The 19,431-nt window shown below is 41.4% G+C and overlaps 1 protein-coding gene across 1 annotated transcript in view; it reads left to right on the forward strand.

Moving 5' to 3' along the window:
• lrp1aa (low density lipoprotein receptor-related protein 1Aa) overlaps window positions 1–19,431 on the forward strand; it is a 104,186-nt gene that overhangs the window by 42,243 nt on the left and 42,512 nt on the right. The window contains exons 7-27 of the mRNA XM_053653475.1: window positions 1–155; window positions 1,566–1,788; window positions 2,500–2,689; window positions 3,317–3,460; window positions 4,026–4,262; window positions 4,379–4,559; window positions 5,421–5,643; window positions 6,241–6,430; window positions 6,790–6,915; window positions 7,483–7,623; window positions 8,142–8,267; window positions 9,882–9,998; window positions 10,960–11,040; window positions 12,271–12,438; window positions 12,603–12,785; window positions 13,430–13,627; window positions 14,103–14,348; window positions 16,526–16,723; window positions 16,897–17,101; window positions 17,467–17,631; window positions 18,063–18,307. The exon at window positions 1–155 is cut by the window's left edge and continues 8 nt beyond it. Of these exons, the coding sequence (XP_053509450.1) occupies window positions 1–155; window positions 1,566–1,788; window positions 2,500–2,689; window positions 3,317–3,460; window positions 4,026–4,262; window positions 4,379–4,559; window positions 5,421–5,643; window positions 6,241–6,430; window positions 6,790–6,915; window positions 7,483–7,623; window positions 8,142–8,267; window positions 9,882–9,998; window positions 10,960–11,040; window positions 12,271–12,438; window positions 12,603–12,785; window positions 13,430–13,627; window positions 14,103–14,348; window positions 16,526–16,723; window positions 16,897–17,101; window positions 17,467–17,631; window positions 18,063–18,307 (3,742 nt within the window). The remainder of the gene's footprint in view (window positions 156–1,565; window positions 1,789–2,499; window positions 2,690–3,316; window positions 3,461–4,025; window positions 4,263–4,378; window positions 4,560–5,420; window positions 5,644–6,240; window positions 6,431–6,789; window positions 6,916–7,482; window positions 7,624–8,141; window positions 8,268–9,881; window positions 9,999–10,959; window positions 11,041–12,270; window positions 12,439–12,602; window positions 12,786–13,429; window positions 13,628–14,102; window positions 14,349–16,525; window positions 16,724–16,896; window positions 17,102–17,466; window positions 17,632–18,062; window positions 18,308–19,431) is intronic.

Genomic DNA, 19,431 nt, shown 5'->3' on the forward strand with positions numbered 1-19,431 from the left:
CAGATGGCGATCGACTGGCTGACGGGGAATTTTTATTTCGTCGACGATGTGGACGATCGGATCTTTGTGTGTGATAAAGATGGGGTGACGTGTGTGACGCTGCTGGATCAGGAGCTGTACAACCCCAAAGGAATCGCACTGGACCCTACCATGGGGTACACACACACACACACACACCATCATCCAGAGCCTGGTAGTACACATACATACATAAAAAACAAATAGAAATATTTTAAGGAGAAAAAAAGGAAAAACTTACAGTAACCTGGTTGCATAAGTATGCGCACCCTTTTATAATGGGTCATGTGACTGTTCTCAGAATGAAGCGATCACATTCAGTCTTGTGTTCTAAAGTAATGATCATACAGCTGTCATCACTGAAGTGGTTCTGATGAACCCCGAATAAAGACCAGCTGTTTCTGTACCAGGTGTTTCACATCTTCTCGATTTCATCCGACTGCTGAAGCCAAAGAGCTTACACAGTATCTGTCTATGGAAAGATCTCGATCAGGAGATTGGTACAGAAACAGTTCCTAAACATTAGATGTATCATGGAACACCGTGAAGGCCATCATCAACAAGTGGAGAAGATGGAGCTCCGCAGTGACATCACCAAGAACAGGATGTCCCTCAAAAAAACTGACACAAGGACATGAGGAAAACTCATCAGGGAGGCTGCTGAGGGACTTACAGCAACACTAAAGCAGATGCAGGAACATCTGGCGAGTACTGGTCACTCCCTACATGACAACATTTTCTTCAGGTGTATGGCGTTGGGGGGAAAGACGGAAGCCCTTTCTCATTAAAAAAAAACATCCAAGCCCTAAATCATCCCAATCCATGTGGCAAAATGTGTTCTGGTCTGATGAGACCAAGGTACAACTTTATGGACATAATCTCAAAGATATGTTTGGAACAAGACAGCTTACCATCCAGAGAACACCATACCCACGGTCAAGCATGGTGGTGGCAGCATTTGGTTCTGCTTCTGTTCAGCTGGGACTGGGGCTCTACTCAGGATAGAGGGAATCATGGATCGCTCAGAATTCTTCTGTTACACAGCTGAAGATGATGAAAAATTTCACCTTCTAGCACGATAACGACCCAAAGCACACATACAAGGAATGGCTTCCTATCAGAAACCTGTGGAATGACCTGAAGAGGGCGGTGTACAGGAGATCCGCTCGCGAAATCATAGAGCTGGAGGATCTTTATAAGGAAGAGTGGAATAAAATGACCAGATGAAGACGTGAAGAAGTCGGTAAACTCTTACCCCAAAACACGAGCGCTGAATAACAAGCAAAAGCTGCTCTAACACAGTATTAGTTAAGGGGTGTGTATACTTATGCAAATAGGTTGTTGTAAATTTGTTTTTCTTTTTTTGCTCCTAAACTGATTTCCAACAAAATAAACCTGTCATTTGAACAGAGTTTAATATCCACTGTAATTAAAACCTAACGGCAGTCAAATTAATGAGGCGGTTATGACAACGCCTTTGTTCCCTTTTTAATAAGTGTGTGCGCGTGTGTGCGCGTGTGTGTGTGCGCGTGCGTGTGTGTGTACAGGAAGTTGTTCTTTACGGATTACGGACAGATCCCGAAGGTGGAGCGGTGTGATATGGACGGTCAGAACCGCTCGAGGCTGGTGGACAGTAAGATCGTGTTTCCTCATGGAGTCACACTGGACCTGGTCAGTAAACTGGTGTACTGGGCCGACGCCTACCTGGACTACATCGAGGTCATCGACTACGAGGGGAGACACAGACACACCATCATACAGGGGCTACTGGTACATACACACACACACACCATCATACAGGGGCTACTGGTACACACACACACACACACACACACACACCATCATACAGGGGCTACTGGTACACACACACACACACACCATCATACAGGGGCTACTGGTACACACACACACACACACACACCATCATACAGGGGCTACTGGTACACACACACACACACACACACACACACACACACATACACCATCATACCGGGGCTACTGGTACACACACACACACACACACACACACACACCATCATAAAGGAGCTACTGGTACACACACCATCATACAGGGGCTACTGGTACACACACACACACACACCATCATACAGGGGCTACTGGCACACACACACACACACACACCATCATACAGGGGCTACTGGTACACACACACACACACACCCCATCATACAGGGGCTACTGGTACACACACACACACACACACACCATCACAGAATTTGATAGCTCTTTCATATTTATTTCATTCCATTGCTTTTCTCTCTCTCTCTCTGTCTGTCTGTCTCTCTCTGTCTGTCTGTCTCTCTCTGTCTCTCTTTCTCACTCTCTGTCTGTCTGTCTCTCTCTCTCTCTCTGTGTCTCTCTGTCTCTCTCTCTCTGTCTGTCTGTCTCTGTCTGTCTGTCTGTCCGTCTCTCTCTCTCTCTATCTCTCTCTCTCTCTCTCTCTCTGTCTCTCTCTCTCAGATCGAGCATCTTTACGGTCTGACCGTCTTTGAGAATTATCTTTACGCCACGAACTCGGACAACGCGAACGTGCAGCCGAAGACGAGTGTGATTCGTGTGAATCGCTTTAACAGCTCGGACTATCAGGTGGTGACGCGAGTGGATAAGGGCGGGGCTCTGCACGTCTATCACCAGAGATGCCAACCTCCAGGTACAAACACCCCCCGCAGTTTCACTGCACATGGTACAGTCCGACCTCAAACTCTCCCTAAATACACACAGAACACTTACACGCTTCGTTTAGTTATTCATTATTATACATTCAGGTCACATGACACTCTTTACACACTTTACGCAGTTTACCATGTTAACATTGTCTTTCTTTCTTTCTCTCTTTCTTTCTTTCCTTATTTAACTATTTGTTCATTGTTTATTTGTGTGTTTGTTTTTTCTTTTCCTTTCTTACTTATTTCACTTTCTTTCTTTTTCTTTCTTGCTCCCTGGCTTTATTTATTGTTAATAATTTATTAAATCATGTATTTCTTTATTTGCTTGTTTGTTTGTTTGTTTATTTACCTTCTTTCTGATTTAACAAAAATTTTATTTTTCTTTATCTGTCTGTCTTTCTTGCTTTCTTTGCTCTGTTGTTTTTCCTTCCTTCTATTTTATTTCTATACCTTCTTCTCCGTGTCTTTCTTCCCCCCTCTCTCCCCATCTGTCTCTCTGTCTGTCTCCCTGTCTCTCTGTCTGTCTCTCTGTCTGTCTCTCTTTCTGTCTGTTTGTCTCTCTGTCTGTCTGTCTCTCTGTCTGTCTCCTTTTCTGTCTGTCTGTCTGTCAGTGAGGAGTCATGCGTGTGAGTTGGATCAGTTTGGGAAGCCCGGAGGTTGTTCTGATATCTGTTTATTGGGAAACAGCCACAAGAGCCGAACGTGTCGCTGTCGCTCTGGATTCAGCCTCGGCAGCGATGGGAAATCCTGCAAGAGTAAGCATTTATTTTAATAAATATAATAAAGTCATAATAATAATAACAATACTCATATTAAAATAATAGTAATAAATATAATACTGCTTCCTGCTGGAAAAATCTGTTTATGTATCAGATTATAAACTGAAACGGCGGACTGATTTCACAGAGTCGGCTGGTTTAATTTTCACTGAGTGAATCGTATCGATCCGAGTTTATCTAAGCGCCTTGAGTCAATCGACAGTATTGATCGTTTCCATAGCGACCCACTGAAACTCACTGAGCCTTTGTGTCTCGCTTCAAAATGTTCAAATGACTAAAACTTGACAAAAGCTTTTACTTTTTTCCTCTCTTAATCCTAATAATATTCATATATTTTGCTGCTTGTTTATTGTAATATTTTATAAATAAAATAAATTTTACTGCCTACTTTTCTGTTTTATACGAAAATATTATATGAATAAAATAATTTGTGCTGCATTTATAACCCAATGTTCACGGTTATTGACTTTTTCTCATTTATTTGAAAGCTTTGTTGAGCGTGTTTGTTTGTTTGTTTGTTTTTTCTGCTCCTGTTCCTCAGAGCCGGAGCACGAGCTGTTCCTGGTTTACGGAAAAGGTCGTCCTGGTGTGATCAGAGGGATGGACATTAATCCGAAGGTGCAGGACGAGTACATGATCCCAATAGAGAACCTGATGAACCCTCGTGCCCTGGACTTCCACGCTCAGAGTAACTTCATCTACTTCTCCGACGCCACCAGCTACCTGATCGGCCGACAGAAGATCGACGGCACTGAGAGAGACACCATTCTGAAGGAAGGTAAATCATCACGCTTCTCTTCTTCATTTAATATCCAGGAAGGACAACCTCACAAGGAGCAGGGAATCATAAAGAGGCAGGAACGAGGTGTGTGTGTGTGTGTGTGTGTTCTGCAGGTGTGCACACGGTGGAGGGAATCGCTGTGGATTGGATGGCCAATAATCTGTACTGGACGGATGACGGGCCGAAGAAGACCATCAGCGTGGCTCGACTGGAGAAAGCGGCGCAGACGAGGAAAACTCTCGTTGAGGGCAAAATGACACATCCACGAGCCATCGTAGTGGATCCCAAAAACGGGTGAGAGGGTCGGGTTTGAACGGGATCGAATGTGAACAGGGTTGGGGTTGGGCAGGAGGCGCAAGATCGACTGTGAGCAGAATCTAGTGTGGGTGGGATGTAGTGTAAATGCCATTAGGCATGAAGGAGATCGAGTGTGAACTGCATGGAGGATTATCGGGATCCAGTGTGGACAGGATCTGAAGCGAGCGGATATTGGTCCAGAGTGAACGGGATTGAGTTTAACTGGGATCGAGAGTGAAGGGGATGTGGTGTGAATTGGATCAAGTGTGAATAGGAATGACTACGATATGGATCTGGGATGAACAGGATAGAATGTGAATGGGGGTTGACCGTGAGCAGCATCTGGTGTGAAATTGATGTGAGCAGGATGAATTGAATCGAGGTGTAAGTAGGATGAAGTGCAATGAACAGGATTTTTACAGCTATACAAAATTTACGCAATTTGCTCATTAAAGTCACAAAGTAAAATTATTATTAAGTAAACTTTATAAGTAAAGTTTTCTTTTTCCTCACCTGGGATTCTGACAGAAATAAAATATTTGTAATCAGTTCCTTGGTGGATCTGGTCTCTCAGCTAAACTTTCAGCTTTAATTTTCTGTAGTTACTCATTATACTGGATAATGAATAAACTTTAGTCATCACTGAAATGATTTTCTCTCGGACTCGTGTGGAATCCGTTTCAGTTAATCAGATCTTTAACCCAATGACTTTTACTAACAATTAAAGCTAATTATGTGAAGAGTTCATTAAAGCTAATTGTATTGATTCGGTCACATGTAGCTCGGCTGGCCTCGTGTTGGTCGCTACAGGGATCCTGGAGTCTTATCATTGAACCTCACACATTGAACCTTTTTCAGATGGATGTACTGGACGGATTGGGAAGAAGATCCGAAAGAGAGCAAGAGGGGTAAAATTGAGAGAGCCTGGATGGACGGAACCAACCGGAACGTTCTCTTAACATCAAAGACGGTTCTGTGGCCCAACGGTCTGAGTCTGGATGTTCCTCAGGGGATCCTGTACTGGGTGGACGCTTATTATGACCGCATCGAGATGGTTTATCTCAACAGCACTGAACGCAAGGTCAGCTCTTCGACATTTATCTCTTATCTTCAATAAGAACTCTTCAAATCTTATCAAACAACAAATACAGTTTTATCTCCAATTACTAGCCGCTTCGTTCTAATCCACTGCTGTTACAAGAGTATTTAACACAACAGTATAAATTAAAATAAACTGCTGGAGATAAAACCTCACGTAAGAATGACGTCATGTTCGGATTTTCCTTATCAACGTGGAGGACAAATGGATTGTAGCCGTGTCGAACTGTCCTGTCCTCTACAGATCTTCCTGTCAGAGATATCCAGAAAACAGTCAACAAAATAATGTTTGTGGAAGCGTCTCTGATACTCTGGTTTAACAGAGAAAAAGCTAGCAATGTGCAGCTATTATGCTGGCTAGCGTTAACAAGGAAACCTGGCAACTAGTTAGTTGTTAACAGGGAAACCATAGCAACTAGCTAGTTATTAACAAGAAAACCTGACAACTAGTTAGTTGTTAACAAGAAAAATATGGCAACTAGCTAGTTGATAATAGAGAAACCATGGCAACTAGCTTGGTGTTAACAGGGAAACATTGTTACTTGAACTATATGTTAAATTTGAAAATTTTCCCCCTCAGACTGTGTATGAAGGACAGGAGCTGAGTCACGCCTTCGGTCTGTGCCACTATAAGAACTTCCTGTTCTGGAACGAGTATCGTAGCGGCAGCATCTACAAACTCGACCAGGACACCAAATCTGTCACGCTTCTACGCAACGAGCGTCCTCCCATCTTCGAAATCCGCATGTACGACGCCCAGCAACAGCAGGGTACTGACGCAACTTATCACGCAGATGTATTATTTCACTGGTGATATCATTGACGACTCTAACTTCTCACGGGGTCGCATTGTGAGAAACGCTGTCATTAACAGCCCAAGGTTTAGGATTCTGAGAAACTAAACTAAGAAAAGCTAGCTTTTTAGCTTTTGGAGAAACTGTAGCTAGTTGATTAGCTAGCATTCCAAAAAAAAGCTATTCCGATAGCTAACTGTTTAGTGTTTAACTACATGATTAGCATATACCTTAGCTATTTATCTTAGCAAACTCAAAAGCTAATAGTTTGCTATTTAGCCACTGTTTTGAGAAAATAAACCTCAGGGTAAATCCACCTGATTGGTCTGTTCCAGGTACGAATGCGTGTCGAGCGAATAACGGTGGATGCAGTATACTGTGTTTAGCGACTCCAGTGGGTCGATCGTGCGCTTGTGCTGAAGAACAGCTCTTGGATCCAGCGGATAACACCAGCTGTAAAGGTAACGTATCAGATTAGGCGTTTTTATTAACTCTTTATTGCTATTATATTACTGTATATTTATAGTAATAACTAAATAATATAACTCCAAAAACTTTCACTAACTCTTAATCCAAACGTCTAACTGCTAAAGCTTAACAGTAAAACTAATAGCTAGTTAGCATTCTGAGAGGTAAAAAAAAAAAAAGTGCACATGCGAATAGTTAGCTAGTTAGCATTCTAAAAAATAGTACAGCTAGCTAGTTAGCATTTTGGCACAAAACTGCTCATGCTTGCAGTTACTTATTTAGCATACTAGGAAATAGTTAAAGCTAAATGAGGAAAACGTACACTAGACAACAGCTAGCCAGAATCATCAAGAGAAATGCTGAACATGCTAACAGCTAGCTAGTGTAAAGCGTGTTTGCTAACAGCTTGCTATTGAACATTGTGAGGAAAAACTACACATACTTAGAACTAGCTATTTGGCATTCTGGGGGAAAAAAGTATAATACCCAGAAATTTAACTCTGTGTGTGTGTGTGTGTGTGTGTGTGTGTGTGTGTGTGTGTGTGTGTGTGTGTTTGTAGCAAACCCGTCCTACATTCCTCCTCCTCAGTGTCAGTCTGGAGAATTCGCCTGTAAGAATAATCGCTGCATTCAGGAGAGGTGGAAGTGCGATGGAGACAACGACTGTCTGGACAACAGTGATGAAGCTCCAGAACTCTGCCGTGAGCGCACACACACACAAACATACACACGCACATACATACATACACACACACACACATACATACATACACATACACACACACATACACACACGAAACACACACACACACACACATACAACCACATGTATATACATATACACACACACACACACACACACATACATACATACATACATACATACATACATACATACATACATACATACACACACATACACACACACACGCGCACACACACACACACACACACATACAACCACACATATATACATGCACACACACACACATACATACATACACACACGCACACACACACACAACTGAAAAAAGAGAAAACAAAGAGATCAGGGAAAGAAAGCAAAAGAAAGAAAGAAGGAAATAAAAGGAAGCATGAACCAGAGAAAAATAAATGAAGAAATGAATAAATGAAGTGAAAGGAAAAAGAAGTATAGTAGAGAGAAGAATAAAAGAAAAGTATGAGAGAAAAAAGAGAAAGTTTTTGTTGTTGTCTGTAGATCAGCACACGTGTCCCGCTGACCGCTTCAAATGTCAGAATAATCGCTGTATTCCCATGCGCTGGCTCTGTGACGGAGACAACGACTGCGGCAACGACGAGGACGAGTCCAACTCTACATGCTCAGGTACACACACACACACACACACACACACACACACACACACACTGTGGACAAACCCCCCAAGACGTCTCTGCAGGACAGGTGACCTTTAGCTGATGATCTCTGCAGGAAACCTCACATTTTTCACCTCTAGTTCAGGTGAAATTCTAAGCTCTCGTCACCTTGTATAAGAGAGAGACAGAAAGACAGACAGAGAGAGACAGACAGAGAGAGAGAGAAAGAGAGAGAGAGAGACAGAGAGAGACAGAGAGCGAGACTTGACTCTCCCATCAGATTGAGAAGAATAAAAAAAATAATAATACAATAAAATAAAAATGATAACAGGTATAATAATAAAATAAAATGAATATAGTTATAATTACAAAAATAAGTAAATAACAAATGAAAATATACAAATAAACAGCGTGAGAGTACGATTGTACAGTGACATGATCAGAGCGGTGGTTCGTTTCTGAGCACGTGCGGCTAAGAGAGGAATTTTGCTTTAGCACCTGCAGTTGGACTCCGCCCGCAAGTAGCACCTGTAGCACCTGCATTTGGACTCCGCCCCAAGTAGCACCTGTAGCACCTGCATTTGGACTCCGCCCCCAAGTAGCACCTGTAGCACCTGCATTTGGACTCCGCCCGCAAGTAGCACCTGCATTTGGACTCCACCCGCAAGTAGCACCTGTAGCACCTGCATTTGGACTCCGCCCCAAGTAGCACCTGCATTTGGACTCCGCCCGCAAGTAGCACCTGTAGCACCTGCATTTGGACTCCGCCCCAAGTAGCACCTGTAGCACCTGCATTTGGACTCCGCCCCAAAGTAGCACCTGTAGCACCTGCATTTGGACTCCGCCCGCAAGTAGCACCTGTAGCACCTGCATTTGGACTCCACCCCCAGTAGCACCTGTAGCACCTGCATTTGGACTCCACCCCCAGTAGCACCTGTAGCACCTGCATTTGGACTCCGCCCCCAGTAGCACCTGTAGCACCTGCATTTGGACTCCCAAATGGAATTGCAGTAGTTTCTGTCGTTATTGTAACACTTATGGCCCGCTTTAGGTTTTGTAAAGAAAGCATTACACTCTGACTGAAGAATCTGAAGAATTGTATTGAGGAATGGGACTGACGTTAGCTAAAATATTCTCCACTTATTATTATGGATTATTGCTAAAAGAAAGAGCGTGTGTTATTCGCCTACACTAACACTTTCATATGGTGTAACTCTAGAAGATCCTTAATGTCTTGTGATGGTGTGGGTGGCTAAATGATGCTAAGCATTGGTCTAGCCTGTAATAACCGGCCATGTATACACATCTCATAGAAACTCTGCGTGTTTACATTAGAGAGAAACTGAAGGCATGCGAGTCTGTTGATGATTACAACTTTGTGGGTTAGTTATCGTAAACAAAGATACAACAGAGTTAGCTAAACATGTCCATGATTAAACACGTTTAAACTTGCACACATCTACAGGCTGAAGATGAATTTTAGTAAATAGACTTTTATTTATTTCTTTTATCATCACACATCTCTCTGCTTATCTGTTAAAGATGTTAATATTTTATATCTGATATATTTCTGTGTTTAATCGCTGGTCATTTAAATATTTATCACGCTTGACTTTGACCTCAGCTCGGACATGTCCTGCAAATCAGTACTCGTGTGCGAGCGGACGCTGTATTCCCAGCTCGTGGACGTGTGACCTGGACGATGACTGCGGCGATCGCTCTGATGAACCTGCGTCCTGTGGTAAAATAAATGTTTTTACTATACCAGCAATTATTCTGTAACAAATCACATCACTTCAAAATCATCTGAGGGAGATGTTTGTGTAAAGGAGTTTATGCTTTCCGGTTACTTGGTAAAACGACAAACTGTGTTTCTGAGAGAGAGGGAGAGAGAGATAGAAGGAGAGAACAGGAACTTATGCTGCAGTCCATTGTAGCTGGAATTCAGAAATGTTTCCAAGTTGAGTTCTGATCCAAACACATTCCGGTGCTTCAACTTGGAAAAACATGGATGCTCAAAGTAAATCTCTGTATCTGATAAACACATGAAGATCTTCATGAATCTTCTATCCTCTTCTATCTAACATCTACCCCTATCCCCTACCCCCATCCCCTGTCCCCTATCCTCTATCTCCTATCCCCTGTCCCATATCCCCTGTCCCATATCCCCTGTCTCCTATCCTCTATCCCCTATCTTCATCTTCATGAATTATTTATGAGTAATTATCGATTTGAAACAATATCTTTTCTTATAAAATCATATAAATCATAAAAAAATCGTATAAAATCACATTGTTTTATAATCAAAATATAAACGTATAAAATCAGTGGAGAAGTTTTTTCACAGCATGAACGCTACACTGTGGGCCACCAGATTATTGTGAATTCAGGAGAGTTTGTCAGAGTCAACAATTTCCCGACTAGAAATTCCGTTCCTTTGCGCTTTTCGCTGTCGGATGTTGGGCTTGTTTCAGAGTAAAACGGGCTGCAGCATGACCTGTCTCGCAGATATTCCACAACACGTGGAAACGTGTGATGTGTTGTTCATTAGTAAAGTAAACAGTATAATGGTTGGTAAATTGCTGCGGTATAAGCGGAATAAACACTCCAGACTGTGTGCTTACACGGAGCGTGTTATTCCTTACTTATTTATTCCGTGTATATTGTTCCTGATTCCGTGACACCGTGGTTGTGTTTTCCAGCGTATCCGACGTGTTTCCCTCCGACTCAGTTCACGTGTAATAATGGACGCTGCATCAACATGAACTGGCGCTGCGACAGCGGTGAGACACTTTAACTCTCTCACGTGTGATTGTGTGTCTTGTTGTGTGTTATAGTGTATTAGTGTGTGTTGGTGTGTGTCTTTGTAGTACTACATCACATCTCCATCGTTACCATGTGTCTGTCTTTGTGTGTGTTTTTGTGTTCGTTACCTCATTTATTCATCTATGTGTGTGTGTGTGTGTGTGTTTACATCATTTCCTGTTCTCTGTGCCATTGGCCCCGCCCCCCCTTGTCTCCAATTGGCTCGCTGTTGCAGAAAAGGATTGTGGGGACGGATCTGATGAGTTCAATTGTCCCAACCTGACCGGTTAGTGCATAGATCAACATGCACCATAATATCTACAGATAAATAGATAGATAGATAGGTAAATAAATAAATAAATAAATAAATAAATGAAAACAGACGTAATAGGAATTTTTTTAAAAAAAGAATTATTAGATATGAGATACTTAGATACCTGAATTGCAGCAAGATCTCAGTTTCATTTTATTGGTAAATTCTTAGTAGGAAATAAAATATTGAACATATTCATATTGTTAATATTATTAATATGTAAACTTTTCCTACAGAGTAATAAAAAAAATCTTTTTTAACATAAAGCAGTAGATATTTGTTGTAAAACACTGCAGCTATACAGAGATATAATTTCCCATTTCTTTAAATTTTTATTTAAATATATTTTTTCCTCATGGTGCATGGTCCGATCTATGCAGTTTCTGTGATTATCTATTGTGTTGTTTGTGTGTTTGACTTTATTTAAATGTCTAAATGTTTGTGTATGTGTGTGTGTGTGTGTGTGTGTGTGTGTGTGTGTGTGTGTGTGTGAATTTTAATGAATTTAATTAATCGGCCTTTATTCATTAAAGTTCCTAGAAATCGTCTGTAGTTCTTAGAGTCTGTCCTCAGAATTTTGTGTTTCATTTTATTTGCATATTATTTACATATGTGTATATTGTACAGCAGAATTCAACCCGGTTCAACCTCATTTGCATCTTATTTACATAACATTAAATTAACTCCACCTCATGACCTGTTTTGATGAATAAAGGCCCGTGTTTTTTTGTTTTTAAATTCCTTGCGTGTATGTCACTTTATATTCATGTGATATTTGAATATTCTGCAGTAGATTGGAATAGAGATTGTTGTGTATCCCGTGGCAATTTTGAACCGGTGTTGTGTATCCCGCGGCGATTGTGTAGCGTTGTTGTGTAATTGCGTTGTGTTGTAGATAATGATTGCGGTGATAACAGCGATGAAGCGGGCTGCCCTCACTCCTGCTCCACCACACAGTTTAAATGCAACAGCGGCCGCTGCATCCCCGATTACTGGACCTGCGACGGAGACAACGACTGCAACGACTTCAGCGACGAGACCCACGCCAACTGCAGCAACAACGGTGATAATAATAATCATCATCATCCTCTCATCATCCTCTCATCTTCATCCTAATAAATATATAGTAGTGACAGCAGTAAAGTGTATGTCAAGGTGTTTCATTCACACACAGACACACACACACTCTCTCTGTAACCCTGTGTGCGTGTGTGTGTGATGTTTCAGCGACCCGTCCCCCCGGTGGCTGTCACACAGATGAGTTTCAGTGTCGGATGGACAGTCTGTGTATTCCTCTGCGCTGGCGCTGTGATGGAGACACCGACTGCGTCGACATGAGCGACGAAAAAAACTGCGAAGGCGTCACCAACATCTGCGACCCTGCCGTCAAATTCGGCTGCAGAGACTCTGGTGAGGAATTCTGGGTAACGTAGCGTAGTGGATGTGCTATACACACCGCCGCTCTTTATTTACGTGTTGATGCATTTGTTAGTTTTGAGCTCATGAGTAATTAATGCGCATTAGTGACGGTCTGTCTGGGAGGAACATCATCTGTACATCAACTGTACCTGCAATACAGTTTACTCCCAGTACAATAATAACCCATTTATTACCGTCTTCATTATTTCCTGCTATTTTCAAAATCCTATAGGACTGAAAAAAATTTATTATCATCCATCATTTCTGAGCAGGAGCTGAACGTTTTAATATACGTATGTGTTTAAAACCTTGAATTCAAAGTTCACAAAAACCTAAAAGTTTAAATTTACGTTTTACCTCATAAGTGAGAAAGAAAAGAAAAAGAGAGCGAAGCTGGGAGGAAGACGGAGTGAAAGAAAGAATATAAGACACAAAAAGTAGTAAAGAAAGTAAAGCAGTGTGAAAAAGAAAAAACGAGAGAGAGATGAGGAAAGCGAGAATAAAGAGAAGGAAGAAGAGTGTGAAACGTTGTTGATGTTGAAGTCGTATGAGTGATGAATTGATGTAAGTGGCAGTCTTGGGCGTTAGTGGGACACGGCACTGCTAACTGTGACCTTTCACCTTTGGTCCCCTAGCGAAGTGTATCAGTAAGGCGTGGGTGTGTGACGGAGACAGCGACTGCGAGGACAGCTCGGATGAGGAGAACTGTGAAGCGCTGGTGTGTAAACTCTCTCACCACGTGTGTGTTAATGACTCCAACATCTGCCTACCACCTGAGAGGCTGTGTGACGGGAAAGACGACTGTCCCGATGGATCTGACGAGAAACTGTGCGGTGAGAGAGGATTAAACTCCGGAAAATTAACCACAAGGAAAAAAATCAGTTCTAATATTACTGTGTAGTTTTCAGCACAATGACACATTTAATCCCTTTTCTCTTTTTTATTGTTCTATGTACTGGTTTCGTCCCTATCCCCTATCCTCTATCCCCTATCCCCTATCCTCTATCCCCTATCCTCTATCCCTTGTCCCCTATCCCTTATCCCCTATCCTCTATCCCTTATCCCCTATCCCTTATGCCCTATCCCTTATCCCCTGTCCCCTATCCCCATATCCCTTGTCCCTTATTCCTTATCCCTTATCCCCTCTCTCCTATCCTCTCCCCCTATCCCCTGTCCCTTATCCGCTATCCTTGTCCATATTCCCTATCCCCTTATAATTATACTGCTTATAAAGGTGTATAAAGGTGTTGAATGTTATTGAGTTGTCCTGCGTTCTTTAACCTGGTGTCACACCGTGTGTATGATCAGATCTGTGTTCTCTGGATAATGGCGGCTGTAGTCACAACTGTTCCGTGGCTCCGGGATTGGGAATCCTGTGTTCCTGCCCTCTCGGGATGGAGCTCGGTGCCAATAATAAAACCTGCCAGATCCAGGGCTTCTGCGCCAAACACCTGAAGTGCAGCCAGCGCTGTGAGCAGGACAAATTCACCGTCAAGTGCTCGTGTTACGAAGGCTGGGCGCTGGAGCCGGATATGGAGAGCTGCAGGAGTACCGGTAAAGAATATATAACATGTAGAGGCGTGTTCTCAATTTCCTGTTCACTAATCCCTACTGCACATCCCATATCCCCTATTCCCCATTCCCTATTCCCCATTTCCCATTCCCTCTTCCCCATTCCCCATTCCCTCATTCCCCATTCCCTATTCCTCATTCCCTCTTCCCCATTCCCCATTCCCTATTCCCCATTCCCTCATTCCCCATTCCCTATTCCTCATTCCCTCTTCCCCATTCCCCATTCCCTATTCCTCATTCCCTCTTCCCCATTCCCCATTCCCTCATTCCCCATTCCCTATTCCTCATTCCCTCTTCCCCATTCCCCATTCCCTCATTCTCCATTCCCCATTCCCTCATTCCCCATTCCCTATTCCTCATTCCCTCTTCCCCATTCCCCATTCCCTCATTCCCTCTTCCCCATTCCCCATTCCCTCTTCCCCATTCCCTCATTCCCCATTCCCTATTCCTCATTCCCTCTTCCCCTATTCCCCATCCCCTATTCCCCATCCCCTATTCCCCATCCCCTATTCCCCATTTTGCATTTCCTACTGCACATTTCCTATTCCCCATTCTGCATTCCCTATTCCCCATTCCCTATTCTGCATTCCCCATTTCCTGTTGCCTAAAAATATATAGCTTATATAACATATAGAGACTTAAATTTTATATTTTATTTGTTTAAATTTTTTTTTTTTACATTTTCCACCCTTTCAATTGTTATATAATTTTCTTTGTGAAGCACCTTGTATATGAAATATGCTATATAAATAAATATGCCTTGCCTAGACAAATAACAATAAAAATCTAAAAAAAAAGAAAAGTACATTTAGTTTCAGATGCGAATTTCTCACTCAGCTACATAATGGAAATTAAACAAACAAACAAAAAAGCTAAAGTAATATATATAAATTAGTTTTTGATAATTTATGTAATAAAAAATTTTATTACATTATTTGTGGCGCCACAGTTGAACTGAATATAAAAATGTTAACGAAAAAAAGAAATGCTTAGTAATTAAATGACAAATAAAAGTCAGACTTTGTGTTCATTCTGTGCTCATTTTATTTTCTTTAAAGAGATTAAAAGAACAAGAGAAAGCCAGAAAGAGGAAGGAAGAGAACTAAACACGTTAACTAGAGGTTGAACGCTTTAGTGTTAGAGATCATCCACTTCTTCAGGAAGTGTACTTCTCAGAAGGGCACTTATTTTGTGATAACGGTGGTGGTTTTCGGTTTGAGGGTAATAAACGGGGTGAGAATGAGGGCAGTGGGAAACATTCAGCCGTACATTAACATTCTGGAAATGAAGCACAGAGAAGAAAAAGGAAAACATTCATTTTGGCAGGAAGTGCTATGGTTACTATGGACACGGAACCTCAGTCAGATGATGGAGTTTCTGGCGGAAAATCAAGTACGGATTTGTTGTTTGGATTAAATGAAAAGGACAAAGTTTGTATGAAAAAGAAGTTGTGCATTCCAGTACTGCTTTAAACGCTCGCTGAACATCGACTGTGTGACGCTGAAGTTTGTGTATCATGTGTGTTTGGATGTGGAGGGAAGAACAAGGTGAACCTGGCAGCTGCAGGAGTGGAAATATCGGACTTTCTGTTTAAAAGGCAGAAAAAATGCATTATTTCCATTTTTTTAAAGAATTATTTACAAGAATTTTTAAACTAAGACATTTATTGTAGAAAATTTAAGAAAAAAAAATCAAACCATAATAAATTTAGTTATTCATTAGTGTATTATAAAAATTAACAGAAGTGCTGGAAGAGATTTTTCCCATTTTATCAAAGTTTATTAAAGAGTTAGAGATTTAGACTTTTTTTTTTCAGAAAATCAGAATTTAATGAGAAATTTCAAGATAAAAACCAAAACCCAGAAATTTACACTAGAAAGATTTGAACAGTAAGTTACTTTTTTCTAAATTTTTAAAATAATTTTTAAAGAAATCTTGGGTATTAAAAACCATGATGTAATAAATAATGAATAAATTTTCATTATTTATTAATAATTTTTACAACTGAATAAATAAAATACTTTTGTATATATTTCAAATATATCTTGAAATATGTTCTTAGGACGTTTTTCGTTCATTTTAGTCTTTTTCAGTGTCCTACCTATAGATCTGTTTGTTTTGTTTGTGTTCCATCGTTCATCCTTCTCTCTTTCTCTCAGACCCGTTTAAGCCGTTCATCATCTTCTCAAACCGTCATGAGATTCGACGCATCGATCTGCACAAAGGAGAGTTTAGCGTCCTTGTACCAGGACTTCGCAACACCATCGCGCTCGACTTCCATCTAAACGAGAGCGCGCTCTACTGGACTGACGTGGTGGAGGACAAAATCTACCGCGGGAAACTCTCTGAGAACGGAGGTAAGGTTCAGAGTTCGACGGAAACCTAGAAATTATCTGACAATTTTTTACAATTATTTTTGACAGTTTTTCAACAAAAATCAGTCTGTCAGGAAAATCATTAGACATTGATGAACAGAATGCACAGTAGAAATTCATTAGAAATATTATGCTCTGTCTTGGTCTCTCAGCAGCTCTGACGAGTTTTGACGTAGTGATTCAGTATGGTTTGGCGACACCTGAAGGATTAGCTGTGGATTGGATAGCTGGGAATATTTACTGGGTGGAAAGTAACTTGGATCAAATTGAGGTGGCGAAACTGGACGGCACCATGCGCACTACACTGCTAGCCGGAGACGTCGAGCACCCACGGGCCATCGCCCTCGACCCCAGAGAGGGGTACAGTATACAGTCATGCTACACTCATTTAGGTTCAACATTCTACATTCATTCAAATTTCCTTAACTCCTGATTTGTCCTACACTTGTTCAGTTTCACCCTTTAAAAGTTCCTTTAAATTTATTGTACGGTTATCAAATTAACCAGATACATTTTTACACATTTTTCTTTTAGTTTTCTTTCTAGGTCATTTTGGAATAAGTATGCTCAAACAGAAGCACTCTTCCCTCACTTAAATATTCACCCTATGGTTAAAACCATAAAGTACATCAGTTTTAGTTAGTTTCCAGCAATGACGTACTGAAATTTCTTTCTTTTAGACTAACTACTGTCCTATGAATGTCCAACGAATGAACTTTTCACAGAATCCTGTTCTGGACGGATTGGGACGCGAGCATGCCGAGGATAGAGGCTGCCTCTATGAGTGGATTTGGACGCCGCACCATCCATAAAGAGACGGGAAACGGAGGCTGGCCGAATGGCCTTACCGTCGATTACCTCGAGAGACGAATCCTCTGGATAGATGCTAGGTAAGAGCTGTATGAACACCAACACAGACAAAGAGCTTCACAGTCTTTGATATTTTCCTGCAATATTCCAACAAAAAAAAGATTACTCTGAAGCATTCCACCTAATGGACAGTTAAGAGGTTCAGGGATATCAGTGATGAACAACCAGCAAGAGATTTGTCGGAATACCGGTGAATATACCCGATGTTGACGAGTCAGTATCAGACGAAATTATCAGCAAAATGATATATCAGTTGGGTTGTTATTACACATCATCGTTTAATGCTGAAACTCTGTAATTAACTTCATAACTCCTTTTAGTTGTTCCGATCACTGTCGCTATGGTAATACCAGTTTTTTCTAGTGCAACAAGTGTACCTTTTTACAACTTCAGGATCAGCAACTCCAGATCAGTGGATTATTGCGTCCTTGCTCGTCCTCTTTGTTCCCAGATCTGATGCAATTTACTCAGCTAAGTATGATGGTTCTGGCCTGATCGAGGTTCTCCGCGGACACGAATACCTGTCTCACCCGTTTGCCGTCACTATGTACGGAGGGGAAGTTTACTGGACGGACTGGCGCACAAACACTCTCGCCAAGGCCAACAAGTGGACAGGAAACAACGTCACAGTGGTGCAGAGAACCAACACACAACCGTTTGATCTGCAGGTTTATCATCCATCCAGACAACCACAAGGTGAGAGGTGAAGCGAGCAGACTAGCCCTCCATCCTATTCCCTATTCCCTATAATCTGAAAAGGGAATTTTCATTATTCAGAACCAGCTAGGATTCCTGTTTATGTTTTTGCAGTACATTTGTCGAAGGTAGCGGACTTGATACATAGAGTGTGAGAGTGTTAGACACCTCGAGTCTTTAAGGGGATGCAGATTAGGACGCAAGCGGCTTGTTTGAGTGACGCCGGTCCTGATGGTGTTTGTCAGTTTATTAAAAGTGAAGTTAGAGTGGGTTTCAGGAGGGGTTGGGTCTGTAGGTCTGGACATGTGTTTGTGTATGTGTGACTGAACCACACAGCCTGATTAGATTGGTTTGGACAAGAACCCCCTTGCAGTTTTAATCAACTATGATCCGTTAACCTTCTCTCAGCTCAGACTTGTCAGGTTGTTTTCCTCCGTCTATGTTGTTTCTGGAGTTATTGGTAAACAGATTATGTACAGTATTAAATGGGAATGGGAGCACGGTGTTTGGAATAAATTGTGTAACCAGTTTGTTTCCCAGCCTCACTATGTTTGTAGTAGTGGTTCATTCTGAATAATCACAGCTGTATTCACAGTGAGATGCTGGGAGCAAATAGACCCCATTTATTTTAGAGAGTCCCTACTGCAGGGGGTTGAAAATCACTGATACGTGAATGACATTAAATAACATAACCGTAACTCAGTTGTCAGGGGAATTGAACATTGTTTTCTAACTGTTTTCATTGCTTTTGTCTTCTATTTTGAATTTCTGCATTGTTCTAGGCCACACCCACATTTCATTTTTAACATCTTGGAATTCCATATCTTCGTATATAGATTGTCCAGTAGAGGTGATTGTTCCTTTTTTCCAATCCAGAAACCGACTGTATACTGTGCAATACTATCATGTTTTCAAAACGAGTTATTATTATTAGTATTACTATTATACAGTATATATTTATTTTAAAACATCATGTTTATCCCATTTCTCTCTCTGCATTTCTCATTGAAATTCAGAACACTTTCTGACTCCTTTCATTATTTCTGATGCGTCTGGAAAATAAATCACAATCAATACTTCATTTCTGGAGATTAAAAGAGATTCAGGCTGCAGATTGTAAACTT

Source organism: Ictalurus furcatus, chromosome 21, assembly GCF_023375685.1.
Source record: "Ictalurus furcatus strain D&B chromosome 21, Billie_1.0, whole genome shotgun sequence".
NCBI lineage: Eukaryota > Metazoa > Chordata > Actinopteri > Siluriformes > Ictaluridae > Ictalurus > Ictalurus furcatus.